This window comes from Triticum dicoccoides, chromosome 2B (genome assembly GCF_002162155.2).
Source record: "Triticum dicoccoides isolate Atlit2015 ecotype Zavitan chromosome 2B, WEW_v2.0, whole genome shotgun sequence".
NCBI classification, from domain to species: Eukaryota; Viridiplantae; Streptophyta; class Magnoliopsida; order Poales; family Poaceae; genus Triticum; species Triticum dicoccoides.
In genome coordinates this window covers 54,498,751-54,520,513 of record NC_041383.1, presented here as the reverse complement: position 1 = coordinate 54,520,513, position 21,763 = coordinate 54,498,751, and the positions used below count along the sequence as shown (strand labels likewise).

General features: G+C 44.0%; 1 protein-coding gene across 2 annotated transcripts; it reads left to right on the top strand.

Moving 5' to 3' along the window:
- The first annotated feature begins 15,058 nt into the window (after positions 1-15,058).
- LOC119362113 lies at positions 15,059-18,489 on the top strand. 2 transcript variants are annotated; one of them, XM_037627310.1, is made up of 2 exons: positions 15,059-16,379; positions 18,103-18,489. In XM_037627310.1, the coding sequence occupies exon 1, from the start codon at positions 15,231-15,233 to the stop codon at positions 16,353-16,355; it is 1,125 nt and encodes a 374-aa protein (XP_037483207.1). In that variant the 5' UTR covers positions 15,059-15,230; the 3' UTR covers positions 16,356-16,379; positions 18,103-18,489. The 2 variants fall into 2 exon arrangements, with proteins under 2 accessions (XP_037483207.1, XP_037483206.1); XM_037627309.1 differs by having other exon boundaries at positions 18,050-18,489.
- Positions 18,490-21,763: the final 3,274 nt, after the last annotated feature.

Here is a 21,763-nt window from a genome sequence, read left to right as displayed (position 1 = left end):
TAGTTGTACCCAATATCCGGGTCAACTTGTTATTCTCCGCCCTGCTGGGCTGCAAACTTTCCTAGGAGGTATGCATTAGGCTTAACAAGAAAATGGACTTTAAGAAATAATAAATGGGATGTAATTATAATACTGGGCAGTAATTATGCACCAAACACGTAATTAGTTTAAAATATATATTATCTTTGGAATTTGAAAATTTTAATTTCATTACTTGTTGCGCGCGCAATATTTCGTTGGATTTTAATGTAATACAACTTTGTTTTGAAATTATATTTAACCTGAGTAGAAATTTTGGATAAAAATATTTTGGATCCAATCAAAATGTGGGAATTTTTTTTGAATTCTGTTTTGAGCGGTTGTTTGAAATTATTAATCGTTGTCCTAGCTAGAAGTTGGGCTGTACTTTTAACAAACTGTAAATGGGCTGTAGTAAATTCCATTAGAATTAAAAAATGGGTTGTACATTCTTACAAATCGCAAATGGGCTATATGTTCTCTGCAAAATCCGAGCTGTGGGCCTACTAAGTTGACGCGTACCAACGGCTTTGTCTTTGCTCAAAAAAAACAAGGGCTTTGTCAACTTAGTCAACATAAACGATTCTAGTTGCAGTGATCGTACGATGTCCATCCAATGGCCATAGTGCTTCTTCAACCTCTGGTCTTCTTGCTCCAGCCGCCCAAACCAGCGCCGGTCATGCCGCATGCTCCTGCCTCCTGTGGCCGACTGTGCTGCCGCGGAGGCCTCACCGCCCCCTACTATTCCCACCGCTGGCCAGGCCCTGCAGTGACGGCAGCCTCACACCGCAGCCAAACCAGGGAACCCTCGTACTCCTCTCCACACGGGCTTCCACTGTTGTGTCTTCCCCGGCTCCCCGTCATCCCCTTCCTAGGCCTCGCCGTCGTCCACCACCATGGTGCTCTCGGCGCGGCATGGTCAACGTGGTCAAGGAACGACTTCCATCGGACGTGGATTATACGTGGAGAGGCTGATAGCTGGGTCCACGGCCGCAGTAAGGAAGTGCCTTCTTATTATGCGGAAAATAATTATTCCTCCACCTGACAGCTGGGACCCACCGGACGGGCCACTGTATTTCGCAAAAAAACGTTTCCCCCTGACTGCTGGGACCCACCAACTACATCTTCGCACGCAAGGAAGTGCGTCCGGGCAAAAAAACGATTCGCCCCCCTGACTGCTGGGACCACCAGCTACATCTTCGGACACAAGGAAGTGCTTCCGAGCAAAAAAACAATTCGCCCCCCTGACTGCTGGGACCCACCAGCTACATCTTCGCACGCAAGGAAGTGCGTCCAGGCAAAAAAACGATTCGCCCCCCTGACTTCTGGGACCCACCAGCTACATCTTCTTACGCAAGGAAGTGCGTCCGGGAAAAAAATGATTCGCCCCCCTGACTGCTGGGACCCACCAGCTACATCTTCGCACGCAAGGAAGTGCGTCCGAAAAAAAATGATTCGCCCCCCTGACTGCTGGGACCCACCAGCTACATCTTCGCACGCAAGGAAGTGCCTGGCAGTCGGGACCCACCTGGTCGAAGCATACGTAGCGTTGTCATTCTGGTCGCGAATGTGTACGTACATACTGGTGGATGTAGAGGCGCGCACGTGTCGTAGTAGAGGCGTGCTCGTGTCGTAGTAGAGGCGCGCACGTAGCATGTACACGTACGTACAGCGGCCAGTGTGCAAGAAACAAAATACGTCCACGTATGTGTACATACGGGCGGGATCTCGAACGCCTACTCGCGCATATATACTTACAGCCAGGGCTCGTGTACATGGCTGGGTCGGAACGGAGAAACAGCGTCGTCTTCGTGTTAATGGGGAGCCAACCGGCTGGGTCGGAATGGAATGCATCGTCGTGTTCATCGGGAGGGCTTGGACGGAACAGGCGATGGAAACGAGGCCTGGCGTACCGCAGAACGGAGGAAACGACCTTGTGTTCGACCAGCCACGTTCGAAACAGGATCCTGTTCATCAGGAGGGGTCTGGCATACCGCAAAACGGAGGAAACGGACCTCCTATGGTCGAAACGGGGGTCCTATTGATCGGGAGGGGTGTGGCGTACCGCAAAACGAAGGAAACGGACCTCCTACGGTCGAAACAGGGGTCATGTTGATCGGGAGGGGTGTGGCATACCGCAAAACAGAGGAAACGGACCTCCTACCGTCGAAACGGGGGTCTTGTTGATCGGGAGGGGTGTGGCGTACCGCAAAACGGACGAAACGGACTTGTGTTGGAGCGCTACGGTCGAAACGGGGGTCCTGTTCATCGGGAGGGGTGTGGCGTACCGCAAAACGGGACTCCACGGGATACTGTTCATCTCCACCGTCAACCTCCTCCAGCTTCCACGGGCTACTGTTCATCCACCGTCGACCTCCTCCAGCCTCCACCTGCAACTATTCATCCACGGGCTCCTGTTCATCCAGCCTACACCACGCGCTACTCCACCAGCTACTGTTCAACTACCCCTCTCTACGGGCTCCTGTTCAACCACCCCTCCACGGGCTACTGTTCATCCACCCCTCCACCGTCTACTGTCCATCCAGCCCTCCACGGGGTCGTCCTATTCATCCAGCCCTCCACACCACGGGGTCCTGTTCATCTAGAGGCAATGTCACGGATCCTGCTCATCCACTCCCACCGCTCATTGTTCATCCAAACACCCTGCAACGCTCACTGTTCATCCAGAGAGGCAGCATCGATCGGCTTCAGTTAGCAGCAGTAGCGAAGGAATCGATCGCTCGGGTTCAGTAACGCGTAGCCTGCAGTGCAATCGCTCGAGTTCAGTTAGAGCCCAATGCCTCGCTCGGGTTCAGTTAGAGCCAACGCCTCGCACACACGCGCGTACGTGTACGAGAGAAACGCGCATCGCTCGGCCCCCTACCTCCCACCGTAACCGGGAACTCCCCGAAATTTTCCTCCCCCTCGCTTCTACCACGGTTTTTTCCGTCATGGACGGCCCAAAGAATGTCATGCAGCTGCGTCTCCGGCCTGCCCAGGACGAAAAGCCCATTTTTTGTCATGATTTTTTGTCATAGAAGTAGGAGCCCACCACATCTATGATGATACCGGGTTTTATCACAATTATCATCATAGAAGTGTCATATGTATGACAGGAAAAAAATCGTTCGGCCCAAAATGTCACGGATGTGTCTTTTTTTGTAGTGTTATGTAGAAATACACCCCATCTTTTTATCCTTAATTGCAATGATACATACGTGTCGTTTCCCTTTCTGTCACTGGGATCAAGCACCGTAAGATCGAACCCATCAAAAGCACCTCTTCCCATTGCAAGATAAATAGATCAAGTTGGCCAAACATAACTCAAATATCAGAGAAGAAATATGAGGCTATAAGCAATCATGCATATAAGAGATCAAAGAAGACTCAAATAACTTTCATGGATAAAAACATATATCTGATCATAAACTCAAAGTTCATCAGATCCCAACAAACACACCACAAAAATACTTACATCATATGGATCTCCAAGAGACCATTGTATTGATAAGAGAGAGAGAGAGAGAGAGAGAGAGAGAGGAAGCCATCTAGCTACTAATTACGGACCCATAGGTCTACAAAGAACTACTCACGCATCATCGGAGAGGCACTAATGGAAGTGGTGAACCCCTCCGTGATGGTGTCTAGATTGGATCTGGTGGTTCTAGACTCTACGGCGGCTGGAATCGATTTTCGTCGACTCCCCTAGGGTTTCTGGAATATTGAGGATTTATAGAGCAAAGAGGCGGTTCAGGGGGGGCACTCGAGGTGCACAACCCACCAGGGCGCGCCTAGGCCTCCAGGCGCGCCCTGGTGGGTGATGCCTCCCTCGGGGCACCCCCGAGGTGCTTTCCTGGCCCACTGGATGTCTTCTGGCCCAAAAAAATCCTCAAGAGGTTTCGCTGCATTTGGACTCCGTTTGATATTGAATTCTTGTGATGTAAAAAAACATGCAGAAAACAGCAGTGGCACTGGGCACTATGTCAATAGGTTAGTACCAAAAAATGATATAAAGTGACTATAAAATGATTGTAAAACATCCCAGAATGATAATATAACAGCATGGAACAATCAAAAATTGTAGATACGTTGGAGATGTATCAATGACTGCGTTGTTTCTAAACCAGAAGTTGCAAACAACTTTTTTGTGCAACTTCAGACTTGAGATGTTGATACGTCTCCAACGTATCTATAATTTATGAAGTATTCATGCAATTATATTATCTAAAATGGATGCTTAATGGGCTTTACTATACACTTTTATATTATTTTTTGGGACTAACCTATTAACTGGAGGCCCAACCCAGATTGCTGTTTTTCCTATTTTAGTGTTTCGCAGAAAAGGAATATCAAACAGAGTCCAAACGGAATGAAACCTTCGGGAGAGTTATTTTTGGAACGGAAGCAATGCAGGAGACTTGGAGTAGACGTCAGGTAAGCTTCGAGGAAGCCACGAGGCGGGGAGGCGTGCCATACCCCCCTGGGCGCGCCCCCCACCCTCGTGGGCCCCTCGTGGCTCCACTGACCGACTTCTTTTGCCTATATATCTCCATATACCCCGAAAACCTCCAGGAGCACAATACATCGGGAGTTCCACCGTCGCAAGCCTCTGTAGCCACCAAAAACCAATCGGGACCCTGTTCCGGCACCCTGTCGGAGGGGGATCCCTCACCGGTGGCCATCTTCATCATCCTGGCGCTCTCCATGACAAGGAGGGAGTAGTTCACTCTCGGGGGTGAGGGTATGTACCAGTAGCTATGTGTTTGATCTCTCTCTCTCTCTCTCTCTCTCTCTCTCGTGTTCTTGATTTGACACGATCTTGATGTACCGTGAGCTTTGCTACTATAGTTGGATCTTATGATGTTTCTCCCCCTCTACTCTCTTGTAATGGATTGAGTTTTCCCTTTGAAGTTATCTTATCGGATTGAGTCTTTAAGGATTGGAGAACACTTGATGTATGTCTTGTCGTGCTTATCGGTGGTGACAATGGGATATTCATGTGATCTACTTGATGTATGTTTTGGTGATCAACTTGCGGGTTCAATGAACTTATGCATAGGAGTTGACACACGTTTTCATCTTGAATCTCCAGTAGAAACTTTGGGGCACTCTTTGAAGTACTTTGTGTTGGTTGAATAGATGAATCTGAGATTGTGTGATGCATATCGTATAATCATACCCATGGATACTTGAGGTGACATTGGAGTATCTAGGTGACATTAGGGTTTTGGTTGACTTGTGTCTTAAGGTGTTATTCTAGTACGAACTCTATGATAGATCGAACGGAAAGAATAGCTTCGTGGTATTTTACTACGGACTCTTGAATAGATCGATCAGAAAGGATAACTTTGAGGTGGTTTCGTACCCTACAATAATCTCTTCGTTTGTTCTCCTCTATTAGTGACTTTGGAGTGACTCTTTGTTGCATGTTGAGGGATAGTTATATGATCCAATTATGTTATTATTGTTGAGAGAACTTGCACTAGTGAAAGTATGAACCTTAGGCCTTGTTTCCTAGCATTGAAATACCGTTTGTACTCACTTTTACCACTTGTTACCTTGCTGTTTTTAAATTTTCAGATTACAAATGCTCATATCTACCTTCCATATTGCACTTGTATCACCATCTCTTCGCTAAACTAGTGCACCTATACAATTTGCCATTGTATTGGGTGTGTTGGGGACACAAGAGACTCTTTGTTATTTGGTTGCAGGGTTGTTTGAGAGAGACCATCTTCATCCTACGCATCACATGGATTGATAAACCTTAGGTCATCCACTTGAGGGAAATTTGCTACTGTCCTACAAACCTCTGCACTTGGAGGCCCAACAACGTCTACAAGAGGAAGGTTGTGTAGTAGACATCAAGCTCTTTTCTGGCGCCGTTGCCGGGGAGGTGAGTGCTTGAAGGTATATCTTTAGATCTTGCAATCTAATCTTTTTGTTTCTTGTTTTATCACTAGTTTAGTCTATAAAAGAAAACTACAAAAAAATGGAATTGAGTTTGTCTCATACGCTTCATCTTTTTAATATCTTTCGTGAGAATGATGGAAAGGAAAATTGTGCTCAAGTGCTAGAAGAAGAAGTCTATAAAATGTTTGGCACTAAATATTTGGATGATGAGCATGATTGCAATGTTGTTAGTATGAATTATTTGAATACCCATGATGATAATGATATGTAAAGCCACAAGCTTGGGGATGCTATGTTTGATGAATATGATATTTTTTGTCCCCCAAGTTTTGATGAGCAAATTTGTTATGATGAAAGCATGCCTCCTATTTATGATGATTATTGTGATGATACGTATGCTATAAAGAATAATGATAACCATGAAACTTGTCATCATAATTTTAGTTTTCAATTGGATTATGCCTCACATGATAATTATTTTGTTGAGTTTGCTCCCACTATTATTCATGAGAGGAAATTTGCTTATGTGGAGAGTAATAAATCTTCTATGCTTGAAGATCATGAAAAGAATGCTTTATGTGCTGGTTATATTGTTGAATTCATTCATGATCCTACTGAAAATTATTATGAGGGAGGAACATATGCTTGTAGGAATTGCAATAATATCAAGTTTTCTCTCTGTGTGCTTAAAGTTTTAAAGGTATGCTTGATTTGCCTTCCTATGCTAGTTGATTATTGTTCCCATAAGTTGTTTGCTCATAAAATCCCTATGCATAGGAAGTGGGTTAGACTTAAATATGCTAGTCATATTCTTCATGATGGCTCTCTTTATGTTTCAATTCTTATCTTTTATGTGGGCATCCTTGAAATCATCATGCCTAGCTAGGGGCGTTAAACGTTAGCGCTTGTTGGGAGGCAACCCGATTTATTTTTGTTCCTTGATTTTTGTTCCTGTTTAGTAATAAATAATTCATCTAGCCTCTGGTTAGATGTGGTTTTATCTTTTAATTAGTGTTTGTGCCAAGTAGAACCTTTGGGAAGACTTGGGTGAACTCTTTATGATCTTGCTGTAAAAAACAGAAACTTTAGTGCTCACGAGATTAGCTGCCATTTCTTACTGAAGAGTGATTTTAGGTTGATTCTTTTTGCATATGATAATAGACAAATTCCTCATGTCCACCTAATTATTTCAGAATTTTTGGAGTTACAGAAGTATTCTAATAATACATATTACTACAGACCGTTCTGTTTTTGACAGATTCTGTTTTCATTGTGTTGTTTGCTTATTTTGATGAATCTATGAGTAGTATCGGAGGGTATGAACCATATAGAAGTTGTAATACAGTAGATATTACACCAATATGAATTTAGAATGAGTTCACAACAGTACCTAAGTGGTGATTTATTTTCTTATACTAACGGAGCTTACGAGTTTTGTGTTGAGTTTTGTGTTGTGAAGTTTTCAAGTTTTGGGTAAAGATTCGATGAACTATGGAATAAGGAGTGAAAAGAGCCTAAGCTTGGGTATGCCCAAGGCACCCCAAGGTAATATTCAAGGACAACCAAGAGCCTAAGCTTGGGGATGCCCCGGAAGGCATCCCCTCTTTCGTCTTCGTTCATCGGTAACTTTACTTGGAGCTATATTTTTATTCACCACATGATATGTGTTTTGCTTGGAGCGTCATTTTATTTTGTTAGTATTTGCTTGCTGTTATTTAGAATAATGTTTTGCATCTATATTTTCAATAAAAATGTCAAGGATAGCCTTTACCATGCTTATTTTGCAAGTATACATGTTGCTGTTTCAAAACAGAAAGTTTACCGCTGTTGCAAAAATTCCCTAGAGAAGTCAGAGAATGATACAATATTGAAACTTTTTGCATACTGAGATCTGATAAATCTTCTATAGTATAGTATTTTTCTCATAATTTGTGGAGTTGGGGAAGTATGATGAATCTTGCATTCTTTACAGACTATAATGTTTTGGCAGATTGCTGTTATGTTTGCATTGTTTGCATATGTTTGCTTGTTTAATGATTCTATTTGAGGATAGGAGTATTAAATATGCAAATACATTTAGTATGCAATGTTGAATAATAATTTTAGTGATTTGTTACAGTAGAAAATGATAAGGTTTTTGCATTGGTTTAGACTAACTTATCTCACGAGTTCTTGTTGAGTTTGGTGTGGATGAAGCTTTCGAGATTTAGGAAACTGAGATATAAAAGGAATTAAAGAGACACAAAAGCTCAAGCTTTGGGATGCCCACGGCACCCCAAGATAATATTCCAAGAAGTCTCAAGCATCTAAGCTTGGGGATGCCCCGGTAGGCATCCCACCTTTCTTCTTCAACAATTATCGGTTAGTATCGGTTGAGCCTAAGTTTTTGCTTCTTCACATGAGTTGTGCTATCCTTGCAATGACATTTTATTTTGTTTTGCTTGCTATTTGAATAAAATCCCAAGATCTGAAATTCTTAAATGAGAGAGAGTCTTCACATAGCTACATAATTATTTAACTACTCATGGATCTTCACTTATATCTTTTTAGAGTAGTTTGTCATTTACTCGTGTGCTTCACTTATATCCTATGAGTAAATGGTTGAATGAGTTGAATATCATAAATATGAAATTATATATGTTTCATATGCTTATCCCATGGGGAGTAATGACTTCACATATAAGAAGTAGAGGTGGTAAATTTATTGAAGGTTAGCAAACATTGTATGGGTCACTTGAACAATTCATGAAAGAATATTGAAGGAAGAGAGATTTCACATATAAATATACTATCTTAGACATCTTCTATGATTGTGAGCCCCATTAATTATTTTCAAACCTGAGCAAATTAGTTGAAATTGGACAAGACAACATAGTGAGTTATGCTTGGGTATATTTGTATAGAAGTTATATTGTCATAGATCCTCCAACATGTGGTGCTTGCTGTTTAGAATCCTTTGCTAGCCGAATATCTATACTAAGCGGGAATACTGCTTGTGCATCCAAATCCCTTGAACCAAGTTTCTTCAATGAGTGTCCACCATACCTACCTATATGCGGTATTTACCTGCCGTTCCAAGTAAATTTGCATGTGCCAAACTCTAAACCTTCAAATAATAATGTGTTTTGTATGCCCAAATCGCTCATGTAGCGACTAGGGGCTGTCAGTATCTTCCATGCTAGGTGGGTTATTATCACGATGAGTGGACTCCACTCATCATTCGTGAGAAAAATGATTGGTAACTGGGATGCCCAGTACCATGATCAAAAGATCAAAATCAAATCAAAATAATTGCAAACAAAAAAAACTCCCCCAGGATTGTTGTTAGTTGGAGGCACCCGTTGTTTCGGGCAAGCCATGGATTGATGATTGTTGGTGGAGGGGGAGTAAAAATGTTGCCATTCTGTTTGGGAACCGCCTACAATGTATGTAGTATGGAAGATATTGTGAACTCTTGGTTGTTATGTTGACAATGAAAGCATACCTCTCAAAATTATTTATCCCTATTTCAAAATCGAGCTCTGGCACATCTGCAAATCCATGCTTCCCTCTGCGAAGGGCCTATCTTTTACTTTTATGCAAGAGTCAGTAGTATTCCTTCTCATTCCAATCTACTCTTTAGTTGGCAAGCATCATCTGACGGGGAAAGATCTAAGCATATATGGACATTCAAATATATTTGATCATGAATTCTTATTGTTGACAATTATCTATATGATAAGTAAGTTGGGAGGCGAAACATTAAGCCCCTATCTTTCTCTGTGTTCGATGGATGCTATTTGTTCTGAAAATATTCTTTGAGTGGTAGCAATCATGGAAGACTATATGATAGTTGAGTATGTGGGATTTGCTAAATCAAAGCTCTGACATAGACCCTTCCTGAAAATAAGTTGAATTGCAATTGTTTGATGACTAAGAATGAAGTTTGCTAGTTTTCAAGAAAGTTTATGGTATATGCTTTAACAATTGAATAGCTTGTTACTTGTTCATCAAAAGTTTTATGAGATGAGCTACTATTATGACATTTAATGATGCTAGAAAAGGTGATTGAAATTATCATTGATCAAACTTATGCACCTGCTAGCATTCACACTTCATAAATTCTTTCTTTTATCATTTACCTACTCGAGGACGAGCAGGAATTAAGCTTGGGGATGCTGATACGTCTCCAACGTATCTATAATTTATGAAGTATTCATGCTATTATATTATCTGAAATGGATGTTTAATAGGCTTTACTATACACTTTTATATTATTTTTTGGGACTAACCTATTAACTGGAGGCCCAGCCCAGATTGTTGTTTTGCCTATTTCAGTGTTTCGTAGAAAAGGAATATAAAACGGAGTCCAAACGGAATGAAACCTTCGGGAGAGTTATTTTTGGAACGGAAGCAATCCAGGAGACTTGGAGTAGACGTCGGGGAAGCTTCGAGGAAGCCACGAGGCAGGGTGGTGCGCCCTACCCCCTGGGCGCGCCCCCCACCCTTGTGGGCCCCTCATGGCTCCCCTGGCCGACTTCTTTCGCCTATATATCTCCATATACCCCGAAAACCTCTAGGAACACAATAGATCGGGAGTTCTGCCGCCGCAAGCCTCTGTAGCCACCAAAAACCAATCGGGACCCTGTTCCGGCACCCTGCCGGAGGGCGATCCCTCACCGGTGGCCATCTTCATCATCCCGGCGCTCTCCATGACGAGGAGGGAGTAGTTCACCCTCGGGGCTGAGAGTATGTATCAGTAGCTATGTGTTTGATCTCTCTCTCTCTCTCTCTCTCGTGTTCTTGATTTGACACGATCTTGATGTATCGCGAGCTTTGCTATTATAGTTGGATCTTATGATGTTTCTCCCCCTCTACTCTCTTGTAATGGATTGAGTTTTCCCTTTGAATTTATCTTATCGGATTGAGTCTTTAAGGATTTGAGAACACTTGATGTATGTCTTGCCGTGCTTATCTGTGGTGACAATGGGATATTCATGTGATCTACTTGATGTATGTTTTGGTGATCAACTTGCGGGTTCAATGAACTTATGCATAGGGGTTGGCACACATTTTCATCTTGACTCTCCGATAGAAACTTTGGGGCACTCTTTGAAGTACTTTGTGTTGGTTGAATAGATGAATCTGAGATTGAGTGATGCATATCGTATAATCATACCCATGGATACTTGAGGTGACATTGGAGTATCTAGGTGACATTAGGGTTTTGGTTGATTTGTGTCTTAAGGTGTTATTCTAGTATGAACTCTATGATAGATCGAGCAGAAAGAATAGTTTCGTGTTATTTTACTACGGACTCTTGAATAGATCGATCAGAAAAGATAAGTTTGAGGCGGTTTCGTACCCTACAATATCTCTTCATTTGTTCTCCGCTATTAGTGACTTTGGAGTGACTCTTTGTTGCATGTTGAGGGATAGTTATATGATCCAATTGTGTTATTATTGTTGAGAGAACTTGCACTAGTGAAAGTATGAACCTTAGGCCTTGTTTCCTACCATTGCAATACCGTTTGTGCTCACTTCTACCACTTGTTACCTTGCTGTTTTTATATTTTCAGATTACAAATACTCATATCTACCATCCATATTGCACTTGTATCACCATCTCTTCGCCAAACTAGTGCACCTATACAATTTGCCATTGTATTGGGTGTGTTGGGGACACAAGAGACTCTTTGTTGTTTGCTTGCAGGGTTGTTTGAGAGAGACCATCTTCATCCTATGCCTCCCACGGATTGATAAACCTTAGGTCATCCACTTGAGGGAAATTTGCTACTGTCCTACAAACCTCTGCACTTGGAGGCCCAACAATGTCTACAAGAAGGAGGTTGTGTAGTAGACATCAGATGTGCAACATGATCGATTTGGAAATAACAATTAATCATGTGAGGTAGAAATTGCATGGCTCCTCACCTTTTTATCAAGTTGTGCGGTTTTTCTGAAATTTATCACTGCTGACTTTGAGTTTGATGCTTCTCACAACTAGATTTTGTCTTGAGCGCATTGTTTACACATTTGGGCTTTTGATTTGATAAAAACATAGTTGTATGATGTTGTTGTTTGTGTTTTGTAAAACTAGTTGATTCATACACTAAGATTGACATGGCAGTGATGTGGTAGTAGCGGAGTTAGTGTGGGGCTAGCGTGAGATAGAGCCTCCAACGACACAAGAGCGTTGACAACAGCTTAGTCGGTGCATGATACCTTGCCAAATGGTTGGGGTTGTAAGACAGGCTTGCTAGCTTCAATGGGGAAGCCGAGAGTGGAGATCTCATCAAAGTGGTTATGGTTGTCAGGAAAAATTACTATGGACAATACTACGCGTCGCTGAATGAAGCACAGATCGGATCGGTCGCCTCCATAGGCGTTGAATAATGTGTGCATCGTCCGATCTCTGCCATGTTAGTCACTAAGTTCTACCCCAACCATTTGCAACATGGCTCGTGTTGTGCTCGAGGGTTGCAACATGAGGCATGTTGCGCCATGTACAAGGCGTTTTCTATCATTGCAAAAGTGGCCAATGTTGCAGCCGCAAAAAAACTCTTTGATGCTCGCCTCCGTCCAGACAAAGTTGTGCCGACCACGACCGATGTTGCAAACTTCTGCAACATGGACTACATTGAAGTCATTTCCATGGTTCCATCCATCATAACATCCCTCATGTTGTAGTCACTACATCTTCCATATTGTAATTGTGGCCAAGGTTCTTGCCATGGCAATATCTTCCATGTTGCAATCGTCGCCAAGGTTTCGACCATTACAACATCTTCCATGTTGCAGATGAGAGATCCCTCATGGCACACACGAGAGATCCCTCGCAACACCACTGAGTGGTGCACCCAGGCCTTGTAGCATTGTCGCATCGTGTTGCAGCAATGGTGGCATTGATGAGAAAAGAGCCCCCCTCCCCCCCCTCCACGTGCGTAGAAGTAGCCATCAACTCATGTAGCAACTTATGTTGAGCTCTGTCTGGCCGGGTGGGGGAGAGCAGGAGGGAGCTTCTTCATCATCGACGATTGTGGGAGAGCTAGATGGATGTTGAAGCTTTCATCCACTTTGAGAGGATTGGGCAATGACGATCGATTGCCAGTCTTCGTCATATAGCAGTTGACTATACTAAATCAAAAATATCATTTTAGCTAATTCATGGTGGAGGTTTTTTAGCAAGTGATGCACAAGTAACATGCGAGCCAATAAGGTAAAGCCTATGCCAGATGTTTCGGTTTGTTACATAATAGCAATCTTGGATCCATCTAAAGGCCATCACAACTCGTCGGCCAGTTGATCTTTCCTAAAGATCAGTCGGGTTACAAGCCGCCGGATTTGACCCCACGTACTCGTTGGTCAGGTTAATGCGGCCGCCCATCACAATATGGACAACCATGTGGTTGCCATTACAACATCGCCCATGTTGCGATCATCGCAATTGCATGAGACACGCGTCGATGTGCCTGAACCACATGCTACGCCGCAACCCCGTGATGTGCCTAAGGTACCAACGACGTTGTAATCCAACGATGTGCTTGAAGCTCTGGCGATGAAACAACCCTCGATCCCTTTTCGATGCACCGACCATGCCCCCCCCCCAGCGGTTGCGCTTGCAACATTATCGAGAAAGCCAGTTGCAACACTGGGTGCAATCGTTGTCCTGCTACATTAACTGTTAGGTCACAGCACCAACGAGCGCTTCTCCTTGGTCACGACCTAGAAACATCTTCTGCCATGTCGCGGTGCTGCTACAACACCGACGTGTGATGGCAACCTCGCAGCAGGGCAACTGCCCCTTGAAGCAATATTGTCTATCTGAGGTAGGCTTGCGGCCATGCGCTGCATTGCAACATCTGCTTGTCGATGCAGGATGGTTGTGGGGTATGTGTGAGGGCCAGCTACCAGAGTGGTAAGAGAAAAGAATAGGTAGGGGACGAGATCTGGGGTGAAAAGAGGTTGGGCGGAGAGGAAAAACAAAGGGTCAATGGGTGGTTGTGCTCATTGTTAGGCATAAGGGTAGATGTGGAAAGCGATGTGTGGGCCCCGTGAGGGACACGTGGCGACCGCTCCAGTCGGCGAATCGCTTGGTGTGATCAGTGGTTGTTTGTTAGTTCCCATGGTCGACGATGGCCGTCAATGCATTGATATCTTGGGAAGGGATCGTTCATGTTGCTGGCTATCAGCTCTATGTCCACATAGCATTCCACTGCCACCATTGCAACACAGATGATGTTGTGGTTTCCCATTGCAAAACGACATTGGGTGAACCATTGCAACATATGCGACATTGTGGTCGCCCATTGACGTTGTAATCACTCATTGCAACACAGATGGCGTTGTGGTCGTTCATTGCAACACAGATGGCATTGCGATCACGCATTACTAACACGAACGATGTTGTGGTCACCCCATTCAATACGAATGATGTTGCGAACCTACCACTCTTTGCAGTAGTGCTACCTCTACCCATGTCTTACAACTTATTTGGAAAGAGGGAAGAGGGATCGACAACCTTGGAAGCTTCTAGGAGGAGGATGGAAAGAAAGGGAGCAAGCTTGAGGGTTCATTTGGGAAAGATAAATGCTTACCAGAGGATAAGGATGAGGATGGATACAGAAAGAATAAGTGTGTGCGGATGGTTGATGAGACACGGATAAGTGTGTGCGGATGGTTGATGAGACACGTGTCTGGGTGGTTGGGTGGTGGCCGAAGCCACCGATGGGCGCACTCTGTGTCGCATGACTAAAGCAGATCCAATGACTTCCTACGTCATTGGCGTAAACGACGAGATCAGTTGGTGGATTTTAATCCTTTCTCAAAAAAAAAAGAATTTTAGAAAATGGCATACACAAATTGCACAAGCCTCCCACATAATTTTGAGATTTCCAGGTGCTCCCGCACGTCCCGTGCTACGATGATATAGGGACTCGCCGTCCGTTGGATCAAAGATCCGATGGTCATAGGAAGAGCTGGCTCAAACTTGCAGAAAACCCCTCCAAGAGTCTCATAATTTTGTGCAGGCCTAGAGGCTTCAACACTAACCGTTGATCTCCGATCCGACGGACCACAAATTCATGTATCATGGTAACACGGGAGGTGCGGGAGCACCTGAAATTCTCCCCTCTCACATAAGCGCCGACGTGGGTGAAAGGTTTGACAGTTTCCCCTCTTTTTGCGCCCTCGCCGCCGGGCTCCGCCGCCTCTTCCGCCGGCCGTTGCCACCCCGCCCCACCCTAAATCTCGCGACTTCGTTCGACTCCGATAAAATCATCTTGCGCTGGTCGCGGCGAAGGAGGGAGGGAGGGAGGAGGATGGCCGCGAACGACGGCGGCCCAGATCTGCCCGCCAACGCCCCCGTCGGCGGCGACGCAGACGCCGGCGGGCCGTACATCCCCGCGGAGCTGGTCCCGGACATCGCGAAGCACCTGACGAGCCTGCACGACTTCTTCGCCCTCCGCGCCGGCTGCCGCGCCTACCGCGCCGCCCTGCCCAACTGCCGGTACCTGCTCGCGAACCAGCCGCCGCACCTCCTCGTGCCCCACACCGCCGACCCCTCGCTGCCCCTCTTCAAGGTCCTCGAGCCCGGCTGCGCCGCCTTCTCGCTCGCCCTCTTCCACGTCCCCGACCGCCGCCTCCTCCGCTTCCGCGCCCGCCTCCCCTTCGCCAGGACCGGCGGCGTCCTCACCTCCGACGGCGCCCGCGTCGCCGCCGTCGACGGCGCCACCGGCGAGATCCTCGTCACCGATCTCCTCTCCGGCGTGCAGGCCCGCCTCCCCAGGCCCCCGCTGGAGTACAGCCGCGTCATCCTCAGCGGCGGCTACGTCTTCGCCCCGGCGAAGGGCCGCACGGAGATCCAGTACTGCAGCCTCTGGTACGCCCACTGGGCCGTCGCGTCCTACGGCGGCGACTTTGAGATCCAGGACTGGCGCATCGTCAACGGCGCCCTCTACGGGCTCCTCCCCTCCTGCGGCCTCGTCATGGCTTCGCTCCCCAAGGACAACACTATGGAACTGTGGATGCTTGGAGGCGAATTCGACGAAGACCTTGAAGAGATTCTGAAGGAGACCGTAGGCGGATCATTGCTGGGGGAGTGCGGTGGCGAGCCCTTGCTTATCTGCAAGGTGGGGCGCATCGATCCGGAATACAAGATTCTCCGGTGGGACTTCAATGTGGGGAAGTGGGTGATGACAACGAGCCTCGGTGGACAGACGCTGTTTATTGGCTATGATGATTTCGTCGCGTGCCTTGGTCCTGATGTCCCAGGGATCCGTGCCGACTGTGTGTATGGATCATTGCCATGGAGTGGGGGATGGAGCGAGTATTCTCTGGTCGATAGGACCTGTAAATGCTTCCCTGCACAGTATCCAGGTGAACCAGGGGTTGGTTTCGGGAGGCCGCAGGTTTGGGTGCTTCCAAGCTTGTTCTGCGACTACTGAGGTTCAAAGGAATCGTGCACCAAGGTATGCTTGCTCTTGGCTCTCTTGTTGCACAGCGTGCACGGCATATATGCTCAGCTGTCATAAAGTTTAATTGTTGTCATCCATTAGATATCATGTATGTTTTGTTTGAGTATTACTCTATGAATTGAAATCCTGTTTGCTGAGTTGCTGTAAAGTTGAGAGTATCTTCAGTTTGCTGCCTTGAAGGCACCAGCCGCGCCACAGCCAAAGTTCTTTATAAATATGACTTTGCCAGAGTTTGTCATGTGTATTTGAGGAAAATAAAAAAATAAATTTATGACCTGAAATTAGCTATTACACACCCATCCATTAACAAATCATAATTCTGTAGTGCTAGCATATCATATTGGTAATGTCAAACATGACCCTGTTTTATTTATTTGTTTTAAGTAACATGACCTGGTATCAGAAATTGTGTTGTTGCTGATGGTGCATATATATGCTAAAACTACATTGGTGGACTCCAATGCAGCCTACCATGCTCTAACGTTTGGTGAAGGTTCATGGAATGACTAACTGTTTCATACTGAAATAAAAAGTTCGGAGTATTAGGTTCACAGAATCACTGAATGTTTCACATGCCTTCATCTTGACAAGTATTTCATCACAATTTGCAAGTCAGCTGTTATAAATTCTAATTGGTATCGAGTGGGGCACTTTGGTGATCGGGCTCCATGGAGCCCGGAATTTTTTTAAAAATCAAAATTCAAACTTTCCGATTTCAAGAAAATCTGAAAAAATGTGCAAATACAAGGAGAAATGTACATGTGTGTAAAAATTCAGGATGAAATACCTTGAAATGCAACCTGTACAAAAAAACAAATTCATGGACTTTGAGGATGAATAGTATCATCTGCTAAAAAGCCCCAGATTTGTTTTTGTTTTTTTGCAGAGCCCTCATTTCAACGTATGTTGTCCTGAAAATTTACACAGATGTACATTATCCCTCCATGTATATCTGAATTTTTTTTTGGAATTTTTTGAAACATACAAATATGAATTTTCATGAATTTTGAAATTTGCAAAGGGAGCCCTTCATGGAGCTCGGCCTCCAAAAGCAATTTTCGATTGGTGTCATCCCTTAGAATGCATGTGTATTTTGTTTGTAGCATTATTTTGTTAGTTGAAATCCTGTTTGCTGAGTTGCTGTGATATCGCTTACTGCTTTGAAGATGGCAGCCACGCCACAGTCAAAGTTCTTTATAAATGTGACTTTGCCAGAGTTTGTCATGTGTATTTGAGGAAAATAAATAAAGTTATGGCCTGAAATTAGCTATTCTATATCCATCCATTAACAGATCATAATTCTGTAGTGCTAGCATATCAGTTTGGTAATGTCAAACATGACCTAGGTATCAGAAACTGCGTTGCTGCTGATGAATGATGATGCATATGTTAAAACATACGTTAGTCGAGTCCAATGCAGCCTACCATCATGGTTGTTGAAGGTTCATGGGATGACTGATTGTTTCATGCTCTTGTGACATAAACTGTACCTGCATTGGCAGTCATTTACCCTTTGATATCAAAGCTATGTCGTTATTTCTTATAATTGCTGTGCCTTCTCTATAGTAAAAACCATATATTCATGCCTTCTGTGTAGTAAAACTTATAATGTGATTGATTTTTATTTTTATAGAACTTATGCGTCCTTTTTTTTCCTGTTGCAGGAACCTGATTCCAATAAAGTCTCCTTGCGATTAACTTATATTTGCTGTTTCAGCACAACATTGGAGAAATAACTTGGCAAGAAGCTTGTCTCCGCGGTCTGCTGTTAACTGTAGTCGATGTAGACATCGCTCTATTGTGAAGCCGAAGTGGAGTTCTTGCGTATAGCCGAGCCTTTGGTGCAATGCAATGAAGAATCATGCTTGAACTGAAATTTCGAGTCATGCTAAATTTGTTGTTTTCCGCAACTTTTACCATAGGGATGGGTTTGGTTTGCCTCAAAGGATTAAGATTAACAGTATGGTTAATCATTATGTGTGCTGTGTTATCTTGGATTGTTTCACCTTCTTTATGTGTTTGATGGTGTGCTTTTATATTTTATTAACTACTAAGCTTGAGAACACATTGTTTTACCTTAGCCGTATTGATGCAGGTTTCCAGATACAATAGGATGTGATCATGGCATGGATTTCCCATCCTACAAATAGTAGTTTATTCGATATTCTTTCGGTGTTCAAATCTGACATGGTTTTTATATTTCCATAATCTGCATTCATATTCTTGAAAAAGAGCAGATATGTAATTTACTGCAAGAAGTGATACTTCTGGCAAAAGATTACTCTTTATGCCCCATAATCTTCGCCGCGTTAGATGTTGCATGTGTAATATCAGCCTTTATCATATCTGATCTTGGAGTGCTAAAAAGTTGCATTGACAAAATCCGGCTGGCTTTGAAAAAAAAAGATGTTTATTTCAAAAATGTGTTCAATCTACATCCATAAAAGATTTACTATCCTGACATCATTTGAATATGAATATGGCCATTCCTCCCTTCAGTCCGTTTTCAGGTATGGCCAAGAAAATAACTTGAAAAACTTTGTACAGCTATATACTAGTACATAACAAGAAACAAGTGAGAAACTAACTTTTCGAGACGCGGCAACCCAATCTTTGGTATACAAATTAATTCTTCCACCATCTCGGGGTCGAGGCGATTATGGAATAGATCAACAACACTACCACCAGATCAAAAGCCTGACTCTAAAGCAATAGTGCATTCTCGCATAGTCGCATGGCCAAGACGTCTTGAGCAAGTAGAGTAAACATGATATGGACTTCCATTGATCCTCCACCATGGTAAGATGTCAAATATATCCATGATTTAATTATGAGACAAACACATCTAACATGAAAGAACAAGCCGTCACAAACTAAGGATGACTTCTCTCTTTAATATCAGCAACAACATCTTTGATGACAGAAAACTTGCGGCAGAAATATCCAAAGTCAAGGAAAACACTTTCTTATCAATAAACCATCTTGTTATACTTGCACAAAATGCATCCGACATGTTCATACCATTGTGCTGTCCTTCTAGGTGCTTGAAACTGATAAACCTTTTCTGAATATTACCGCCCTCGTCAATCCAATGGATGGTGATACATATGTATCCTTTGTTTTGGTTTGATGTCCACATGTCCATGGCCATATAGAATAACTGCAAAGATACTTCTTGACCATACTTATAAGGTGGAGCTGCAGCAGTTTCACCGGCCTTCTTCTCAATCTTGAGCTGCTGCTGACCTAGAACTACCTTGTGTTTCTTTAGGTGGTTCTTAAATTAAATACTGACATTCCATTTCGGCAACCTATCCCTGGCTCCCATATAAAGCAGTGAATCGTGAATTGAGCGACCGCAAATCTGGCAATTATGTACAGTAATTGACTAGAGCTAGTTATGCAAATTGTATTGCTTGAATGCATAATCATCAGCTCAGTTGCACTTCTGCCTCTCAAATTTTTAGAATTCTTTAGCCCTCTTTCGAGGACATATAAAAAAATCCTAGCACATATACAAGTGTACATACAGTATAAGACATGGTGTATGGCAGGCTGTTGCTCTTAACTTGACCTTGATCAGATTACTCTGCAACTGGCTACGTTTTTATAAAGGGTGGTTAAGAAGACACACTTGGCCATATGTCTCGGCCAGTGGATGGACACGACAAAGTCTTGACTCCAATCAGATTACTCTGCGCCTCAGCTGTTGTAGAAGTCTTTCTTCATTCCGGAAATTTTGCAGGATAAGCATTAGCTCGGTCGTACTACGGCCTCTCGTATTTTCAGATTCTAGTTCAGCTCCTGAGACAGAATATGTATGCACATTCCAGCACAAAGTGGAGTACTATGTATACATTTTATATAGGGCGCGTGCATTTGGATACATTCCACGACTTTTGCAGATCATGTTCATCTTACTATGCAAGTGGCTACATTGTATTTGAAGGGCCATACAGAAGTACTCCCTCCGTAAACTAATATAAGAGCGTTTAGATCATTAAAGTAGTAATCTAAATGCTCTTATATTAGTTTACTGAGGGAGTACCATGTAAGACATGGCTGTACGTTTCGATCAGCGGATGTAAAGTAAGACGACTCGACTACAACCGATAGCCGATGTTATCTTCGGAGCGGCGACCTTCTTCACTCGGCCCCTCGTCGTTGCTGTGCAGCACACGATATCCACTTGTTTTTCGTTTTTTGCAAAAGAGAGAATTGTCAGAATGTTTACAATCGTCACCACACAGCTGTTCAACAATGTTCAAAAATATCCACTTGTTGTGAGACTTTAATATCTAGATAGACGGGATTGCTCCATCTAGTAAACTTCCCCTCTAATTCCTAACTCCCTTTTTAAAAACTCTCCACGGGATGAATATATTTCAAGAAATAATTATTTTACAAGATCAGGCAAGACGAAAGGTCGGGTAGTCACGCCACAGCCCGGCGTGCACGTTGAGATCCACCTGATTGAGGCGGTGAGACCACATAGTGATCAAGGATAAAATCGAGATGATATTCCTAGTTACTCCCTCCGTAAAAAAAAATATAAGAGCGTCTAGATCACGCGTTTAGGTCACTAGTTAGATCACTACTCTAGTGATCTAAACGCTCTTATATTTCTTTACAGAGGGAGTACATCATTATGGGTGACCACTATATCCTTGAATACTTTGGCATTCCGTGCATCGCAAATCTTCTAAGAATGAGCAGAAGAACGAAAGGCCACACAGAATGTGGAAGCCCTTGTCAACATGAGGAGGCCCAAAGCTCCCTAATGGGGAGGGGGGCGAGGACGTAGTCCAAGGGCACTCCATATCTGGCGTGCAACAGGCAATTGAAGAAAAGTTGGCCTTAATCTTTGGGAACAGAAGAGCATCGTGGTCATGCGATCTAGGTAGAACAACCACCCAAAGACACAGGCCCGGCTAGGGGTCCTAGTTTCCCAGATGAAGGCGAGGTTGGGGTCGGAGAGCTAAGAACCCAGCTCATCGTAAGCACCCTTAGTGGTAAAAGTCGGTCCGTTGAGAAGCAACCTGGAGTAAGGGGCTCCCGTAAGGGTCACATCCTGCAACAATAATCTCAAGGTAGAAAGTTCATTGGTATCAGTTAAGGTTAGCCGGCTAAGATCAACCCCCTTCATCATAACGCTTGCAACAGGAGCATTGAGTTTGGTGTGGTGTGTAAAAAGTGCAGGAGAGCAGTGCATGAAGGTTCGGGAAGAACCCATCTGTCTAACCAGAAGAAGGTGGAGGTACCGTCACCAACTGTCACATGGGAGAACTCACATAGTTTATGTAGGTGTTTGAGAATGACATGGATGAGGTAGGAGGCAATTTTTAAACCTATATATGTGAAGGGGAATGATGAAAAAT